At 39.5% G+C, this 19,800-nt stretch overlaps 1 protein-coding gene across 2 annotated transcripts in view; it reads left to right on the top strand.

Annotated features, from left to right (window-relative positions):
• Window positions 1–18,498, top strand: part of NDC1 (NDC1 transmembrane nucleoporin) — a 40,729-nt gene extending 22,231 nt beyond the window's left edge. For both annotated transcript variants that reach the window (XM_029946165.1, XM_029946166.1), the window contains exons 11-18: window positions 1,473–1,628; window positions 3,084–3,329; window positions 3,430–3,545; window positions 5,827–5,877; window positions 7,609–7,672; window positions 8,447–8,547; window positions 15,211–15,371; window positions 17,759–18,498. In XM_029946165.1, coding sequence (XP_029802025.1) covers window positions 1,473–1,628; window positions 3,084–3,329; window positions 3,430–3,545; window positions 5,827–5,877; window positions 7,609–7,672; window positions 8,447–8,547; window positions 15,211–15,371; window positions 17,759–17,822 — 959 coding nt within the window. In that variant the 3' untranslated portion in view covers window positions 17,823–18,498. The remainder of the gene's footprint in view (window positions 1–1,472; window positions 1,629–3,083; window positions 3,330–3,429; window positions 3,546–5,826; window positions 5,878–7,608; window positions 7,673–8,446; window positions 8,548–15,210; window positions 15,372–17,758) is intronic.
• Window positions 18,499–19,800: the final 1,302 nt, after the last annotated feature.

The raw sequence follows: 19,800 nt of genomic DNA on the forward strand, positions 1-19,800 counted from the left end.
AGTTAATGTCACAGTTGGAATAAGAAATTCTGTGAGTCGACTCCCAAGTGCAGAGTTCCTTCCTTTTGCCATGCTGCTTTGGCCCCATTTAAAGAAAAGTAAAAAAGTGCCAGGTTTGATGGGGACCCAAGATGCTCTCGGTAGCCTTGAGACACTGTTCCACTGTCAGTTGTCCCAAATCCCTCAAGACTGCCGCCGAGCCGGTGCTCTGCTGCTTCCCGGTTAGAAAGCATTCCAGCCTAGCGGCCAGGGGAGGACAGAGACCCTAGGTAGCTTCTCATCCCTGTAATCAGCTCTTCATTATTTTCCTAAACTTGCTAATTCCCACATTATAAAAGAAACCTTCTATGGTTAAATGTTACATGGAAATGAAATTCAGTTACATAAAAATATAAATGATTAGAGCCACGCTCTCCTTGTAGTAGCATGAAAAATCCAGAGCTGATGCTGTGGAAAATTAACTAGCAATTCTTTTTTGTCAGACTTAGGTTCACTTAGGAATTCTGTACACATTAAATATTTTCACCAGATATTCCCGCAATCTGTAACAGGGTGACATGTTCTCCGCTAGAGAACTTACATTCTCGGGCATATTATTAAAATCTCACTGGACCATCACATAGTTCTTTAGTGGTCCTGAGTTACAGCAGAACAAAACCTTCTGGGACCTACTGATGAAGTCCTTTGTTTGCCTGTAGGTTAATCAGTATTCCTCTTGAACTGTAAATGGCAGACATGTTTAAGGAGGGCTCTAAGTGAAGACAGAAAGGTTATTGGGCACCCAGGATGGGAAACCAGTTTTCAGTGGACTCCTTGGCTATTCTCAACATAGAAAGAAGCATGGTTGATTTTTATGTGGCAGCTGTGAGGGAGAAAGGTCTTAGGAAATGAAAAGATGAGAGGGAATTTTTACAAGATTGTGGATCATAGTTTAAGTTAAATAATAACAGATAGGTATATAAAGTATGATGATTATCAAATAATGTGTCCTTCCTATGGACATAATAACAAATAGGGGCCATTGTAAATGAAAATGTAAGGAAGCATAGTGGGCCAGACACAGTTTATGGGTCGTTGGGGGCCATGGGGTGCATCTCGTAAGACATGCTTGTGTACATTGTCTTAGTCTTCAGGCTTTTCAATGCGGGTGGAGAAGTAACACTAGTCTTTTTCACTCACACCATGCTCTAGTGTTTGGCTTTATTTTAGCAGCTAATTTGATAGGGTTTTTTTTTTCCACAGTAAAATAGCAAGTTTTTGCTTATAGACTTTTTGGAAAATGGTTTTGTCCAAATATGTATTGAACTCCTGCTGTGTATTAGATGGCAAGTGCATAAAATGGTAGCTTAGGCACAGAAAGTGGGCCTTGATGCACAGTGTAATGTAGCACGTCTTCTAGAGTTTTCTCCTCACTTTGAGAGGGGACTATAACATTACGTACATTTTAAAATCTGCTTTTTCTGACCCTCTAGGAGGACATCCCCACAATTGGACAGCTATTTCAAGGGAGTGTTTGAATCTTTTAAATGATATGACTCAGAAACTCGTTCTCTACCAGGAGGCAGCTGCTACGAATGGGAGAATGATGTCCTCATGCTCTGTGGAGCCTGAGAAACTCGGTTCCCCAGGTGACGCCCGTACTACTGAGAGGGGGTGGAGGGTGTACATCTTGCTTCCTAAGCAAGATGATGGCAGTTAATCTAAGGATATGCATACACGAGCGTGAAGGAGTTTTAGGGAGATCCTACATTTTTAGGGAAAATTTTTAGGGAAAATTGATCTAATACGGGTGATATTGTACTGGACCAAGAAAAAGGCCTGAGTATCATTGTAGATTGAAGAAATTAAGTCTGGTGTGCTGCTGGTGTTCAAAAAGCTAACAAACTGATGGTTTCGTTGCAGTATCCCAGGGACAAAAGGTCACTGGCCAGTCAATGCCCAGGAAGAGTAACTGTGTGACTGAGTGATTCCCGGGTGGGAGCATTGCATTCATGGTTTTCAGAGGGCCTGATAGAATATTTGAAAGATGAAAGCTGAGGGGAAGAAGTACACTGGAGGAACCTAGGCTATTTGACCAAATTCCTTAAGTCGAAGATGCCAAGGAATATAAGACTAATGAAAGAACTTAATGTCCACTTGCGTTTTGGGGTCAGGCCTTTAATGGACACGGGCCAGACTGGCTGGGTGAGAACCGTGGTAAACCTGAGAGCACTGGCTTCGTCTGAAGGGGAGGCTGTGGATTACCTTTGGTCCCTTGTTCCCATGTAGGAATTTGGACCTAGTATCTGAACTCTGTGTGCCCCCACTCCCTTCCCCCCTTTTAAGAGGAGCCTGAAATCTAAAAATATTTTGGATGGGATTTTCCACTTTTTAAAAAAATTTGTTTATTTTGAGAGAGTGCATGGTTGTGAATGGGGGAGGGACATGGTGAGAGGGAGACTGAGAATTCCAAGCAAACTCTGTGTTGTGAGCATGGAGCCTGATGCAGGGCTTGATCTCACAAACCACGAGATCATGACCTGAGCTGAAATCAAGAGTTGGATGCTTAACCAACTGAGCCACCCCAGGTACCCAAAAATTTCCACTTTTTAAATGTTGGTAAATAATCTTGATATGTAAAAAATCTCTATATGGGTCATAGTAAACATCGTGGCTCTGAAGGATCATAGACCAAAACAAGAGATTACAAATGAAAAACAATTTAGGTAAGGTCATGAATGTCAGATTTTATTATATTTTTTTAATTTTTTAATGTTTTGTTTATTTTTGTGTGAAAGAGACAGCATGAGCAGGGGAGGGTCAGAGAGAGAGGGAGACACAGAATCTGAAGACAGGCTCCAGGCTCTGAGCTAGCTGTCAGCACACAGCCTGATGCGGGGCTCGAACCCACAACTGCATGATCATGACCTGACCCGAAGCCGGATGCTTAACCGACTGAGCCACCCAGGCACCCTATGTCAGATTTTAAAATGTCAGATTTTAAAAGATTCTAGTGTTTGAGTTCTGCACATTCAGATTAGCATTTATTTATTCAACAAGTATTTATCGAATGCCTCTTCAGCACTGGATCTGTTCTTTTACAGAAGAAACTACGTTTCAGACCCCGAAATCGAGCCAGATGCCTCGGCTGTCAGTGCCACCGTTAGTTAAGACATCACTGTTTTCCTCAAAATTATGTACACCGGATGTGGCAAGTGCCCTCGGAACCCCGTTTGGCTCTAGTGTAGTGAATCGAGTGGCTGGAATTTTTGATGTAAATGCCTGCAGTGGGTCCCCTCCAAGTTCTCAGCTGATACGAAGAGGGCCAAGATTATGGACTTTTGCTCCTGGTGAGGATTGTTTCCTAAAGTTTGAAATGTCATAGTTGTAGAGAATCCGATATCCTAAGTTTTCACTTTCCTGGGTTTTTTTGTTTTGTTTTTTATTTAGATCAGCAAATGACTGAGTTTTCTGATCCTTCTGCATCTCCCTCTGTTAGTGAGGAGGGTAAGACAGCAAGACAGCCCAGTATAATTTATTCATGGATTCAGAATAAACGTGAACAGGTAGGATTACAGGTTTTAGGATTTATAGTTGCATGTAACATTGAAAGCATTAAGAATCTCACAAGAGTAACCCAACAGGGACAAATAGGACTTTTTTTTTTTGATGCTTCACGTATTAAGTTGACTCATATGAAATTGCCCATATTTGACTGGTTTTGAGCTATATAAATTGCAATTTCATATGACTGAGCCTAATACAGTGCCTTTGATGTGTGAATTCTCCTATTTAATAAATATTTACCGAGTTCTTTATATATGCAGAGTGTGGCTTTAGGTACTGTGTAAACAGCAAACAATAGTCCCTGACCTTATGTCTACATTCTAGTGGGGGAAAATAGATGAGCACTCAAACGTATTAAACCGTATCTCTTTGAATATAATACTATCGTGAGACTTACTTCATATGCTATTAAGAAAAGAATTTGCCATGACATGCTGTCAACTGTAAAATATATCCCAATATGTTATATTCAAAATATGAAAAATATGTGTCTTAACAGGGAAGAAATTTGATGTCTTAATACATGCTAATATAGGAAAATAGAGCCATTAAAGGAGGTCTCCTTGATAAGTGGATACTTGATTAGAGACCCTGAAGGGAAGGCAGGAAACAGACAATGCAAAGGTCCTCAGGTGGGAATGTGCTTGATTTGTGTGAGGAACAGCATAGACACTGGTAGGTGGTGATGAAGTCAGAGGCAGCAGGCACCCAGAGCTCAGTAGGCATGCTAGTTATTGTTATCGTGAAAACTGACATTTCCTCTGAGTGAAATGGAAGGCTGATTTTTTCACAAGAATGATGTGTTGTAACCTTACATTCTGAAAGTGCTGCTTTGGCTGGTGTGTCAAGACTAGGCTCTCCGATGGCAGGAGTAGAAGCAGAGAGACAGTTGTAAAGCTGTTGAAGTAATCTGGTGGGAGCTGATGGCATCAGTGGTCAGGGTGTTTGTAATGGAGACTGTAAGATGTGATCAAGGTCTGGATGTATTTTGAAAGTAGGTGTAATCGCTTCTTGGCCTTTTGGCTAAGATCAATTGAAAGTAGGTGTAATAGGATTTGCTGATGGTTTGGTTGTGTGAAAGAGAGTCAGTGTTGACTTTCAAGTTTTTGGCTTGAATATCTGAAATAATATAGTTGCCATTTATGGAGTAAATTTAACTGATTTGAAGAGATCCGATAGAGATGAGGTAGGGAAATTATGAGTTTGATTTACATCCATTTTGAGATATTTATTAGACAACCAATTGAAAATAGTGAGTAAGAACTAAGACTTTTATCCAGAGCGCAGGGGAATGTTCTGGGCTAGAATACAAATCTGGAAGTCATCAGAATATAGACACTATTTGAAGTCATGAAACTCCCATGAAAAAGTGCTTTGGGAGCGGTTAAAAAGAAAAGACATGTAAGAACTGGACTCTTCAATGACTAAAGGCCCGAGAGATGTGAAAGAATAGCAGAGGAGACCCGGTGACTCTCGAGGTGAGAAGAGAACCAAGAGAAGGGGAAGTAAGGGCCACGTGCTGTGGGGCATAGCCTGGGAGCCACACTAGGAGTGAAGTGTTGTGCTAGAAATGTGGAGGTCGTCGAGCCCTTGTCCAGCTACTGGGTGCAGCCGTGGGGATGAATGTCTGATTGGACGGGTCCAGGAGAGATGGGGTGATTAATAGCAGGAGTTGAGGGGTCAAGGATGGGTTTTATTTTTTAAGATGGGAGGATTCACATCTTTTTGGATGAAATGATCGCTTAATAGAGAGGGACTGCAGGCATTAAACAAACCTCAGGATCCCATTTGCCCTACATGTCATTAAGTACCGCCATATCGTGAATCCACTTCAGGTCAGTTGGGGTTGCAAATAGCTTTCAGCTTAATACCAAGAATATTGTTTCCCATGTAAGTATCAACTAATAGAAAACCATTTCATGTCTTAAGATTTTTTTTTGTTGTCTAAGGAAACATCTTTTGGCATTAGGAGGTCAAGGGGCAAGACACTTGTCAAGAATTGAGTAAGAAAATATCATCAGCACCAGTTCAAATTCCTTCTGTTGTGGGGTTAGACATGTGTACTAGAGAATGCAGTTTAGGTTAGATGGCCCACCTTAGTTTCCAGTTTATAGCACAAAGGCAGTTACTTACGTGATTTACTGTAACTATTCTCTGTAAGATGTGTAGTGTTTCATTAAATGTAGTATCAGGAAGAAACCAGGGATGTGTTAACATTATGTTTGAATAGATTTGAAAACTATACATGTGATATTTCTTCCTTTTTGTTTTCCAACTCAGGTTAAGAATTTCTTATCAAAACGGGTGCTGATAATGTATTTTTTCAGTAAGGTAAGAATGTATAGTTACAGCATTGGGAATAGGGGAAGAGGAAATGAAATAAAAAATGAAGTACCAGACGGGATTTGACTTCAAAATCTGTAGCTTGAGCCTAGCACGCCAGACGGCTTGGCGTGGCGCTGCGCTGCTCCTCCGTGTTAGGAACAGCTGCGCGAGACCCGCCTCAGCTCAGGCCTCGGAGTCTCCTTGCTGCAGGCAGCTTTGTGCTGAAATGCAGCCTCTTCCTGCAGAATGATTAAATCTATGGCGATCTTTCATGGCTCACTGTCCTGCTCAAATCTTTGTGGCCAGTTTGGTGTTCAGAAGAGAGATGGCTAGGTTAGATAATAGATGTTAAGCTTGTGTGAATCAGGCCACAAATGAAATGACTTTCCACCTTGTCTGTCGGCTGCTCCGGCTGCCACAGGAGAGGGAGGGACTCTGAATCGCAGAAGCTAAAGAGTCATTCCTTTCTCGCTGTCTACAGCTGTTGCATGTTAATCCTTTGAGGAGCAAAACTTTTGCCCATATGTGGGGGAAAGAATTTTTCTGTGTTAGCTATTAAATCTAACTTCTTTCGTTCTGAAGATAGGGCAGCATTAGCTAATAATGTACTCAGTTAAAGTGAGAAGTTTGCACTGGCGTACATTATTCATTTTCATTCTGTGGGGGGGAGAGATCTGAGTAACTCTGATAGAACATAGACAGGCACACAGAACAAGGAATCATTTTAAGCGCTTAAAACTTTTTTCTTGCATTGGTGGCAGGGAAGATCCACTGAACTAGCAGTTACCTTTACCAGAAAGAATCTACCTCAGGCTCTCCATTAGAGCTTTGGGCAAACTATCAGCCCCCTGAGGAAGGTGTCCTGTCTTCCACCAAGAGGAAGAGGGGATGTCCCAAGTTTTATTTCCGAAGGATGGGAAGAGAACTCACCCTTGTGTCTTATATATGCCATGCTCTTTTCTCTTAAGTTTCCTCATTTAATTCTAACAGCCTTCCTGTTGCCCTCGTTTTACAGATAAGGGAACCTGAGGTTCAGGAGGGTCAGGTAGCTAGGCTAAGGAAGGGCACATAGCCAGGACGTGGCAGAGTAGGTGCTGAACAAGGTCTTCTTTTCCTTCGGAAGTGAACGGCTGCTTTTGATTCTGATTTTGCAAGTGGATCTATTTGAAGATGAGGAGTTGTAGACATTGCTGGTGGATGTTGAAAAATGTAACATCTCCGATGTATTTAATAGGCTTCATTGGGTACATTACCAAAGTCAGCATTTGTTAAAATGGGCCAATTGCTGCTCCTTACTATTTGACCTTGCTATATTAAGGAAGGTCGGATGGTGTTTTCTTTGGAGTGGGGGTGAGGGTAGACAATTTAAGAGCGGTAATATGTATTTAGACGTTCTGAGGTTTTAATAAAGCCTAAGCATTAGGTGTTCTGAGCATTTGTAACCATTGTCTTAAGTGATCTCTGTACTCTGTAATCTGAGGTGGGCTGGTGTATGTAACTCCTATTTTAAATGGGAACCTAAGACACACAGAGATTTAGAAATTGGGCAGGAGTCACACAGTTAGCTGGTGATAGACTGCTTTATTGCAGTTAAATCATATTATGTAAGAATTTCAGATTTTAATTCTTGAGAGGCAGCTGTAGATTTTTTATTGTTATAGGCTACATAAATGATAGATGAAATAACAGAGTTACTGCCTAGGGGAACTTATTTAAATGTTTTTGTTGTATTTGTAGCACCCAGAGACATCTATTCAGGCTGTTTTTTCAGATGCCCAAATGCATATTTGGGCATTAGAAGGTAAGCAATCTCAGTGAAGTACAATTCTGATTTTCATTATCAGTTAAATACTGAAGTGTAATCAGTGAAAGGTGAATTCTAGACTTTAATCTCAGTCTTTGAATTTTTAGATACATTTTTATATCTTTGTTTTATATGGGTCATTTTTCTTTCTTAGATACTTAGGTGTGCTTTAATTTGGGCAGAAGTTTTCCTTATATATAAGCAGCGAAACTGAGCCTGAGATTCTTACCTATCTCTTTCTACTTCAAAAAACTATAACAATTAATAGATTGTTTTCAATTCTTAACTTACGTTGGCCTAACATATTTAACATTTTAACGTATTTAACCTAGCTTGAATATGAAAACTTAGTTGTTAAAGAACTGTTTTGTTTTCATCTCTAGATACTGCCTGCTCAATGCTTCAGTAGTACTTCCTCAGAGAGCCTTACCCAACCACTCTAGTGAAAAGTGCCCGCAGCGGCTGTCGCTCTTTTCCCTTATCCTGCTTTGTTTTTCTTTCTGCCACTCGTCACTACCAGACACAATATCATTTAAAAACTTCTCTTCCTACTAGAATGAGGAGACCGTCCTCTTGTTCAGCACTGGCATAGTTGAGCACCTGTTCAGTGCACATTCCAATCTTTTGCCCATTTTTCCAGCATATTACCCTCCTCCTCTATTTTAAGTTTTTTAGATACTCAGGATATTAATTCTTTCTCAATGGATGTATTGCCAATAGATTTGTCTAATTTTTATTTCCTTTTAATTTTTGTCCTCTTTTCTTCTTGAGGTCTGTCTCACTTAGTGGCAGCATCGTTCACCGAAGATAGATACGGAGTTGTCCAGACTACACTGCCAGCTGTTATTAACACTTTGTTGACGCTGCAAGAGGTAGGCAGTGTGTGGGCTGCGGGGAGGTAGATGGTCATGTTTTTCCCTCCCTCCCAGGTTTTTCAGTTTGTTTCTCATTATCACATTTATTGAGCAACAAAACATATGTTAGAAGTTAAAATATGGCACTCTTCTCACCCATGGAAAATTCTAATCTAACAGAGACCAGGAAGAGAAACTTCTAATTCATTTGTAAATAATAATTTTATAGAAACAGAAAAAGGAAGTCACTAATCCTCTGGTATTAACCAGATTATCTAGAGTAGTAGAATTATGTTCAGTGATATAAATTTGGATCCTTTCATAACTTGTAGCTACTAAGAATGACCTGTAATTAAATTATTGCAGATGAATGTTACCTATCAGCCAGATCCCTGCCACCAGGCTGGGTGCACAGATTTAAAATAGTAGAACTTTTTAGTCCTAGACTTAAAGACAGAGATAAAACATACGCTTCTTGCTTTTGAATAGGCTGCCTTTGCTGACTTCACCTTGGGTGTTGTGTTTTATGTTGTCTTGTCATTGTCATTGTATGTCAGGTGAGAGATCCAAACGCTGAGTGCCAAAAGCATTTCCAGGTGGCAGCTGGGCTGTGCAGTAGGTGTTCAGAGGAGTGGTGTTGAAGTAGGCTGAAAGGAGCACGATTGGTGCATCTGTGGTCTTGGGAAGGAATATGAGAGACGAAAAGAAGACATGCTTCGCCATCCTTTTCTTTCACCCTCAATTTATTTTACCCTTTAGAAGGTCTTGGGCATCAGAGCCAGTGATTGATTCTTTCTTCTCCCTTTGAGTTCTTTTCGTGCCCACTTTCTCATGAATGTTTTGAGATGTGTACACGTGTATAGTTTTATTATTTGTGCTCTTTTCCCAGCTACCTTTCTCTGAAGGGATCATTTCGTAGTATTTCCCCGCAACTTCTAATATTCGGGTTGCCTGACCACACAGTAGGATCCCCAGGATTTGGGCCTGTCTTCGACACGCAAAGCATCGTTCGTGTATGGTCACTCGGGTGGTGTCGTTCACAATAAAATAACAATAACAGTACAGTGCTTTGTAGTCTGCAGAGCAGTTACTTACCGTGTTTTGTTTTGTTCAGTTAGGAAGACTTAGTTTTAAATTCTCTGAATACCAGACTCCTGGAGTTTTTAAAATATGTTTTTTGTTTTATCTTATTTAAAATAGTTACTGTTCAAGTGTAATTACCGTACAGTGTTATTAGTTTAAGGTGTACGATATGGTGATTCGACAGCTCTGTACATTGCTAGTGCTCATGCAGTAAGTGTACCGCTAACCCCCTTCACCTCTTTCCCACATCTCCCCACCCATCTCCCCTTTGGTAACCACCAAACTACCAGTTTGTTCACTACAGTTAAGAGTCTGGGTTTTTTTGTTTATGTGTCTGTTTTTTCTTTGTTTGTTTTGTTTCTTACACCTAACCTTACACCCAGCAGAATGGCTAAAATAAAAAACACCAGGAAGTAAGTGTTGACGAGGATGTGGAGTTAAAGGAACCCACACACATTATTGGTGGAAATGCAAACTCATACAGACTCTATGGAAAAAACAGTATGAGGTTCTTCAAAAAAATTAAAAATAGAACTACCCTGTGATCTAGTAATTCCACTACCAGGTGTTTACTCACAGAAAGTTAAAACAGTAACTTGAAAAGATATATGCATCCCTGTGTTTACTACATTACTTACAACAACCAAGATACGGAAGAAACTCAAGTGTCCATCCGTAGATGAATGGATAAAGATGACGTGGGGACACACACACACACACACACACACACACACACACACCCACACACGAATGTTACTCAGCCATAAAAAAGAATGAGATCTTGCCATTTGTAACAACATGGATAGATCTAGAGGGTATTATGCTAAGTGAAATAAGTTGGTTAGGGTCACCTGAGTGGCTCAGTCAGTTGAGTGTCTGACTCTTGATTTCAGCTCAGATCATGATCCCAGGGTCATGGGATGGAGCCCCACATGGGGCACCATGCTGAGTATGGTGCCTACCCCAGGTTCTCTTTCCCTCTCGCTCTGTTCCTCTCCCCCACTCACTCGCTCTCCCTCTCAAAAAAATTGGAAAAGAAAAGTAAGTCAGTTAGACAAATACAAATACCATACAATTTCACTCACACTTTTTTTTTTTGAACTCTTAACTATCTTGTGAAGGAAGTAGGATGGAGGTATTTTAGGCCTTATTTTATAGATGGAGGAGGCTTGTTTCAGGTTTTATCAACCTCATAGGTGGCAGAGCTGGGACTTGAACCTGAGCTGTTTGCAGGGCATTAGCAGTGTAGAACTGTGGGTTTGAAGGCTCAGAGACCCTTGACCAATATTTTTGTATAAGTTGCAGTTCATTCTTTGTTCCTCTAGAATCCTGTGCTGCTTTACCTTTGTGTGGTATTCCAAAGAAATGATTCTTTAAAATTTTAACAGCTCCGGAAGTTTGAATAAGGCCAGTTGTATAGATTGTATCTCTCTCAAAAAGGCTATATCTATTGGTATGACTTATTTAAGATTATGCTCAGTAAATGGTCAAGTCAGATTTGAAAACCAGGCTTTCAGACCCTAAGTCCTTTGCCTCTGTGAGGGCTTGGAGGGGTATGCATTTCCTAACCTCCTTTCCTGAGACTGAACGGCAGTGTGTTAGAAGGACCAAAGTGTGAGTCTAGAGTCAGTCCTACCTGTGTCTAAATCCTAGCTCCTACCAGTCCCTAGCTGTGCAACCTTAGAAGTACATTTACCATATTTCATTGAATCTAAGGTATGATTAACTAGAAGATAAGTCTCCATTTCATAAACTTTTAAATGGCGGGGGTGGAGGGGAGGGAGTGCATTGCATAACCAGTGAATATAGGAATCTCTACACACCAGTTTCTGTATCTGAAAAATGAAGATAGTAATAGTAGTACTTCTCTCTTGGGGATGTGAAGAATGAATGAGATCAGCACTCAGGGTGCCTCTCCTGTAGTAAGTACCCAGTAAATGTGAGCATTTAGTACCATGTTGTATGACAGAGTTCTTACAGCGTACAGGAGAAAAGATCTTTCAAGATTAAAAAAAAGTATTGCTGTCAGTTCTGTTAGCAAGCAGTCCAAGAGACATAGTGTCAGACAGATGCCCAGTTCAAGCCCAGGCTCTAGTGCTTTCTGAGTGATCAAGGATAATTTATTGAGTGTGTTTCAGATTAGTGTCTTCATCTTTAAAATAGAAATAGTGCCTTGCAGGGTTATTTTGAGGGTTAGAGATAAAATCTGTATAGTCTAGAGTGGTGTCTCAAGTTATCAATTGCCTGGCAATAATCAGACAGTTACCATATGCTAAGATACAGAATAGAGAAAGACAGACATGGTTCCAGCCCTCTAGCTTTCAGAGTAGAAGACAGTTAATCTATGAATAATTAACTACAATTGTGATAAGTGCCACAGTGTACAGAAATGCAGAATGATCAGAGAACATAAAACAGGTATGCAATAAATAGCAGGTGCAGTTATAAAAACAATTAATTAAGTGAAATGGTTGTGATATTAGCCTGGTGGCTTTGTTAGCAAATTATTTTATTATTTAAATGAGGTACCATAAAGCAGTTAACTCAGTGCCTGGCACACGGACGGTAACTGCCACCGGTAAATTTAGCTATCAGCATCATTTAATAGTATTATCTTGTAGCTGTGGTTTTTGCCAGGGGCAGTTTTGTTCCCTAGGAGACTTTGGGCAATGTCTGGAGACATTTTGATTGTCACAGATAGAGGGGAGTGGTTCCGATGTCTGTTGTGGAGCCAGAGACGCTGCAAAACGGCCCGTAATGCGCAAAGCGGCTCCCACAACAGAATTACCCAGGCCAAGATGTCCGTAGTGCTGAGGTTGAGAAACTCTGCTCTTTAACAGATCTGGTGTTCTCCTTACCGTTTGTTTGGGATTCTGGCTTTAGTGGAATAAACCAGTATTTTAACTAGGTTGTAAGTAAGATCCTTGAGACCCGGGTCTTTCTAAGCTCTGCACAGTGGACAATTTGTTAATGACACTGGTAGATAAATGTTCACAGGAGAGCAATTGGAGTTTTCTCTTTATTTGGCTTTTGTGCATATACAGTGCCTATAAATATAAATGGACCAAAAGTGCCTATTTTCATAGTATAGCCCCTTTTTAGGCTTCCAATAAGGGCTAACATAAGGCCTTCTTGACATTTTAAATTTTTCCTGAAGAGTATATTGTTTATGGTGTACTGTACCTCCTGCTTGCCCTTCTCATTGTTTGGGATAATACTCCTATTGAAATCTGAGGTAGAATCCCCTAAACCAGATACATTAATAATTTTCTGCAGTGAAATAGCTGATTCTTCATATTAAGTAAATACAGACTGTAAATAGCTTGTGTCAGCTCAGGTCAGGTTCTACTGTCAGATGAGGTCAGGTCAGCTTTTGCCACCAACAATTACAATTCAGTAAGTCATTCAAGAGGAAGGACTTTGTCCCAAAATATTTTATAATATGAACCTGTGAATCATCCGCTTTTCTTGAAAGTATATGTGACAATATCCTTCCATTTTCTGTGATATTTTGCACCAACTTTACGTTATACGGTTCATAAGTGGATAAATGCTGAAGGAATACAAAGGTGTGTACAGAGGTGATTGGAAGGAAATAGGTGATGTTGAAATGAAAAAACTCACTAGATTTGTCATTTGGATTTTTCTTTATAAACCTAAGAATGAAAACATTTTGCAGTTATTGTGCTAAGAAAATGGCTAAATTCTCTTCAACAAAATTATAAGCTGCTGAAAGTTTTAAAAAATAATTGCGTTTTGATGGTATTCTTCTGTAGATGTTTTTCTAAGATGACTTTAAATTATAAAAAAGGGATCATTGGACCCAGGTGGTAAATGATGATAACTATTTTTCCTGGTCTAATGAGGGTTAATGAGAAAGTTTGCAAGAAAATTGAAAAGGAAGTAACTTTTCCAGTATGACTCAGTGTTACAATGTTGCTCAGGTACGTCACTGAATACCACCTCCCATTCTGCCTTAAAATTATTTCAAGTATGTTCTGGTCTTAGGAAACACTCTTACAAGTTACTGTTGAAAGAATAAGTGATTGGACTTGAACTTGTCATGGCACACTGAACACACACATTAAATCTTGTTCCTTCCCCCAAACTCTGCTAAACCATAGTCAAAGGACTTTTAAAAAGACATACATCCACAAACAGGAGAGGAGACAACAGCAGTCTTCCAAGCTGGAATGGAGACGGTTGAGATAACTAACTTAGCGGATCCCGGAAGGAAATCTGAAGCTGGTAGTGGGACAGGCCCCTGGTCCCTCTGGAACTAAGGATGAAGGGACAGGCACCTAAGTAAGAATGATGGCTGAGAGCTGTTTGAAAGTTAGTGAGACCCCAAGATTCTCTGCGGCTCTACCCTGTAGGGAGGGTAGAGCACCGGGCGCTCTGGGCTGGCAGTTGTGAGAGGACACGACAGACATGCATGTGGGTTCTGTATTCAAAGCACCAGGGTTATACTTGCCTGCACACAGGCCCTCCAGACAGGGTACTGGAAAACTCTTCTCTGACTAATCCAAGAAGAAAAACAAAGTTACTGAGTTGGGCACTCACCCTAAAAAATCCACGCAGATCACCTCTTGTGAAGCCTGTTGTCAGTAATCTCTCTGTGCTCAGTGCTTTTGGTTAGTTTTTTAGCAGCCCCTCTCGCAGTCATGAGCCAGGGATCACTAGATTTTTGAGCACAGTCTCTTAAGGCAGAAGATAGAGACCAAAGAAGCAAAGGTGGGGCAAGTGGCTTGGAAGAAACTAAAAACAAAACACCAAAACCACAACAATCATCAAAATCCTCAGAAATAGGAGAGGATATTGCATCCTTGAGACAAAAATAGGATGCTAAAACAGAAAGGATCACTGAGATCATATAGAGGAGCTCTTGAAATTAAAAACATGATGGCAGAAATCATTTTAACTGTTGTTTTTAGTTCTTTTGGTAGTTATATCCATAACTCTGAATCTTACAGTATTATTTCTTGTCACTGTAGTATTATCTTGCTGTAGCAGTGTAAGACACTTCCTTTTCTTAATGTAGTTCTATCATTTAAAAATTGTATTTGCCTTTGGCCTTCAAAAAGATATACTTAAATCTACATTTCTTTTTCTATCAAGTATAAGTAAAGTCAGTTTCACTTGTGAATTTTCTCCCTACCTATTCTTGCTCAGAGATGTTTTGTCATCTAGAAATGAAGATGAGGTAGTTTAGTAAACAATTTTATTTATGTAAAGTATAAAGTTTTGGTCTTTAAAAAAAATTTTTTTTTGCTGAGATTTATAATAAAAGTACTCTTAGCCTCCACACACCATAAGCAGAGTAGGCTATCTGTATTTGACTTCCCAGCTTTGCATTTTCAAGACCGTTGCAGAGAGAGGACAGGTCTGGACTTTTCTCTGTTAACCGCTCTAGTGGCTCAGCCTCCACTGCTTGGTCTTTCAGACTGTTTTGACTGCGATCCAAAATAAATGTTCTCTAGTCTGTAGGATGTGTGTGTCTCTACTGATTTATATGAAATAAAATCTCCTTGATTCTTCGGACTGATATGGCCTTCTTGATATTCTGGACTAACGTGCCTTCTTTCTCTGTTGATCTAGGCAGTTGACAAGTACTTCAAGCTTCCTCATGCTTCCAGTAAACCACCTCGGATCTCAGGAAGCCTTGTGGACACTTCTTATAAAACATTAAGATTTGCATTTAGAGCATCGCTAAAAACTGCCATCTATCGAATAACTACTACATTTGGGGAACATCTGAAGTAAGTTTACCTGTTTTAATCCATGATAATAATCTACTTTCAGGAGTTCCCATAAGAAACAGGTATGAGAATTATAAAGGCGCACGTGTTAAACATGTGAATTTCATGATTTCTACTGAGAATTAACAGCTTTGATTTAGCCTTCCTTTATATTTTAAAATTGGGCCTATCATATAAGCTTTAGGACCTTCTTTTCAGACGGACAAAAAAGATAGAAAGTTATAAAAGCAGCAAATGTAATTTGATATGTATATTTTTTAATTGCCAAAACATCCTTACAAGAGGAAAAAAAGGCAAAAAGTGGAGTACCTTTCCCAAAAAGCATATTAAAAATAATTCTGATTATTACATCTTGGTCAGCTAACTAAGATGTGGGGGGAGCAGAGTGTTCCATAAATGCGTCCTTGGCGCTTTGTGAATCATGCTGGAAAAACAGTGACAGATCATGACACCTTTGGAAACAGAACCAGAAAGAAAACCACAAATGCCAGGCTTGTTTATATTTAGTTTCATTGATGTTTACTGCTTTTTTCTCATGAAATAATCCAGCTCGGCAGGATAAGGGATGCTAGTTTATTAACTAAACTGTGTTTATCACAGTTATAAATGAACTTTAGAAGACACAAGAGATTGCGTTTTCTGTATGCAGTCAGTGAGTAGTTTAGAACTCCGCATACTGCCTGCTTTTAGAAAGAGTAGTATGTTTCCTTTTACTTCCACAATGCACCAGTAATAGCAGGTTTTTATGGGACTTGGCTCTGTGTGCAATGTAAAGAGCAATAGATAATCCTCTCTGTTTCAGAGACTTACTCACTTGTTTAAAAACAAAAGAAAATTTATGGAGTGCCTTATAGATCTGTGCTCTCCAATATGATAACTCCATATTACTGTTTAAATTTAAGTTAACTAAAAATTCAGTTTGTCAGTAAAACTGGCCACATTTTAAGTCCTCGTAACTGCATATGGGCTAGTGGCCAGTGGCTACTGTATTGGACATCTTAGGTCTGAAACATTTGTGTCCTTGCAGAAAGCTTATCAAGATAGCACTGTTCAAGACAATACACTTAGCACTTTAAATACATTTTTTCATATCCTTCTCTCAAAGAGTCTATGAGGTATAGAGGTTATCATAACTGTACTGATATGGAAACTGAGGCTCAAAGAGGTTAAGGACTTGCCTAATAGCACCGTCTAGTTGGTGTTAGAACATGAACCTGAAAGCAGGTCTTCCTTACTCTTAAAATCCCACCATTTCTCCTCGTATAATAGACTGCCTCAGTATAAACTGCCATGGAGGATGCTTGATGATGGTTATTTCACTATCTGTGGTTGTGGTCGAGCTACCTAATGATTTAACTTGCCCATGATTACGCAGAAGCAGAAGTCAGACTCCAGTCTTTCTGACCCTAGTGTTCTGTTTAACAGTGTCTGTACTCTTAACCAGCAGGCTGAGTTGTCTCCCCTAACCTCTGACCTTTGTGATTCTGTTTGCCCTCCTGTGAAAAGGGTATGTTACCTGGCCTCACTAGCACCTGGAGGGAGTCCACATAGTAAAGTACTTGAAATGGTTCAGTTAGAGGTTTAAGCAAGCAGAGGTGTGTATTTTTAAGGCGATTTGGGATGATTTGAAGCAGAATTATTGTAATAAGACTTTTTTGGCACTTTTAAAAGTAGAAACTTTCTATAACCTGGGTTTTTATCACTTAATAATACCATCTTCAACAACTAGAAAACCAGAATCTTTAATTGTACTCAATTTTTGCCCAAAAGTTTGAAAGGAAGTTTTATAGTAATTATAGAATATATTTGCTCCACTTTGTCAAGGTAATGTATTATTTTTGTGGGGGATGGAGGTAGGGAGAGAACTCGATTTCCCCATCCAAGACATAACTTATGTTCAAAGGGAAAACTAAATCTAAACCACCAAGCTGTTACCTTTGAAAACGATTAGTGGAATCCATTGTGTTTTAACCAAACATTTTAGTTTAAAGGATTTTATATTAAAGGCAATTCAAATACTCCACAACTCAAAGATAATGTTGGAATCTGGTTTAAATAAAATAATAAAATCCAGAAAATCTACTGCAAGGCCTGGAACTCTGCACAGCAGGTTCCACAGCAGAGCAGGTTAAAATCGATGCTTTCACTTGTCAGTCTTAATTTGCTTTGGTCTCTTAGAAGGTAAGAAGCATGGCGTTACTGAATGCGAGCCCTCCTCCTCATTAGATTAAGGAGGGTTTTCATCCAGCTTTCTCAGAAGTACTAAATAAGTGAGGATTTCTATTCCTTTTTAATTGTTTTGAAAAATATTGACTCTGTGTTCTGTGGTTCACTTAATATGCTTAATGTAAAATAAAGCTTATGCTTTGAATTTATGTTTCATTTAGTGCTGTGCAAGCATCTGCAGAACATCAGAAAAGACTTCAACAGTTCTTGGAGTTCAAAGAATAGCTCAGTAATATAAACTGTGTTCATTACACTGCTGATACAGCCACAGATGGGACAGTAAATGTTCAGCATTCTTGGATCAGAAGAAAATGGACTAATTAGATGCTTCCTTTGTCGTGGTGGTTGCTTTGAAGACTATACTTTAATGGGAGAAATCATGGAAAAAAATTCTCAACAGAATAACCGAAAACTGCCTTTTCTGTACCGATGGCTTTTTGTGTGTGTGGTATAATAAAATCTTTATTCAATTTTACAGAAGCCTCTATGGCAGTAGAAATGTCTTTAGCTTCTATAGTTTAATAATAATAACTGGAAAATTCTTAGAGTTTACTTTTGAGCATTCAGAAGGTAAGATAGATTGGCTTGATTCGGTCTCCCTGTTTGTTGTGAGAGTTTAACTCTCTGTATGCTCGAAATACATAAACTTTTTAAGAGTAGTTTCTGCTTTCTGAAGGATGAAAATGGTAACAGTGGAGAAAAATTCACAGAAAAATTATTGTTTAAAGGACATGTTTTGTTAATCTGGTAGGTTGTGTTTTTCTTTCCAGGGACAAATTAAATTTGCATGATTGTCCAAAAAAGGTCTCAATTTACAGATGCTAACTCTCTATAAAGGAATGTGGAAAAATTCAGTTCTTAAGTTACAAGATTAAACATTCACATTTGATTTTTTGAAAGACGACTGACTGATAACTATGAATTTGTTCTGTATCATGCTAGTAAACAATACGTCTATGGGTATTTTCCCAACTAGTTTTGCTTTCTTATTCTGGAACAAAACATTAAGTGATTGCAGAGCTTTTTAAGTGAGAGAAAAACTTTTGCAACAAAAACCAGGAAACTTTCCCTTTTCCCCCCCTCCATCCTTCATCTTCATTAGATCGAAGTATTTGGTGAAGCTTGTTTGGCCTCCCAGAGGGAGCAGCCCTTGCTGTGTTAACTGGCTAATCTTTACAACAAGAAACAGCTGAGTCATCACACAGCAAGTGAAACCAAAATGTCAGAGGGCTTCCTGTACTTGGGATTTTGTTGTATGTCCCCAAAATGAGCAAAGTAATTTTATAATTTATTAGATCAGCTTCTTGCGAGATGGAAGATTGGAAATCCCACTGGTAGGTATTCACTGAACAAGCGCTGGACTGAAATGCTCCCTTGTAATTCTTTTCCTATTATCTTTTCCCTCCACCCTCTCCCAGTTTTTTCTTTAAAGTCAGCACAGTATTGTATATGAATCTTTAATGTGGTATGTATGTCTACCATTTGTCTCCTTACTTGATGTATTATATCTTTATTCCTTTTATTTGTTGCCCCATCAACCAGCACATGCCAGATTATAAATGAATCCTGCTGGCCTTCCGAGCATCATGAGGAGACAGTTCCTCAGTTGTCAAGTGTTTGGAGTATTTAGGCTAATTGCCATTGCTTTATTTTTTCTTTCCTTTTTTCATCTGATGTGGAGTGATCTCTTTTTTAAATATGAAAATTGAATTTTGAATGTGCTAGTTCCTTGCAGATGGCCAGAAGAGTGTGGTGAGGTTGACTGAAAACAGTCGAGTTCCATGTTTTGGAGCCCTTGAGCTTTTTCTGTTGCACTCACTGTGCTGTCTGTCCCTGGCTGAGGCATTTTGGGAATGAAAAAGATTCTTAACCTGCTTCCCTTAAAGAATTGTGGCACTTCACCCACTGGATCCCTGAGACTGACGAAGAGATGGTTCCTGTAAGCTCTGAGTGACTTGGGTAAAGTATCTGGCCAGGTTTAGGTTTTGGCCATTTCCTATATGCTTTGGGAAAAGGTATATGTCATGAGTAATGTGAAAATTTCTGAGAGGTGCTAATGTCTATTTTCTCTCAAGGGAATGTGCTGTGTACAAAATACAGGTCACATAATGTCCCCCTGGTGGAGATCTGGAAACTGCCACCCCAAATCTGGATTGTGTTTAGTAGATAAGAGGGGCAGTTCCTTTTCCCCATTATGTTTGGG

This window comes from Suricata suricatta, chromosome 8 (genome assembly GCF_006229205.1).
Source record: "Suricata suricatta isolate VVHF042 chromosome 8, meerkat_22Aug2017_6uvM2_HiC, whole genome shotgun sequence".
NCBI lineage: Eukaryota > Metazoa > Chordata > Mammalia > Carnivora > Herpestidae > Suricata > Suricata suricatta.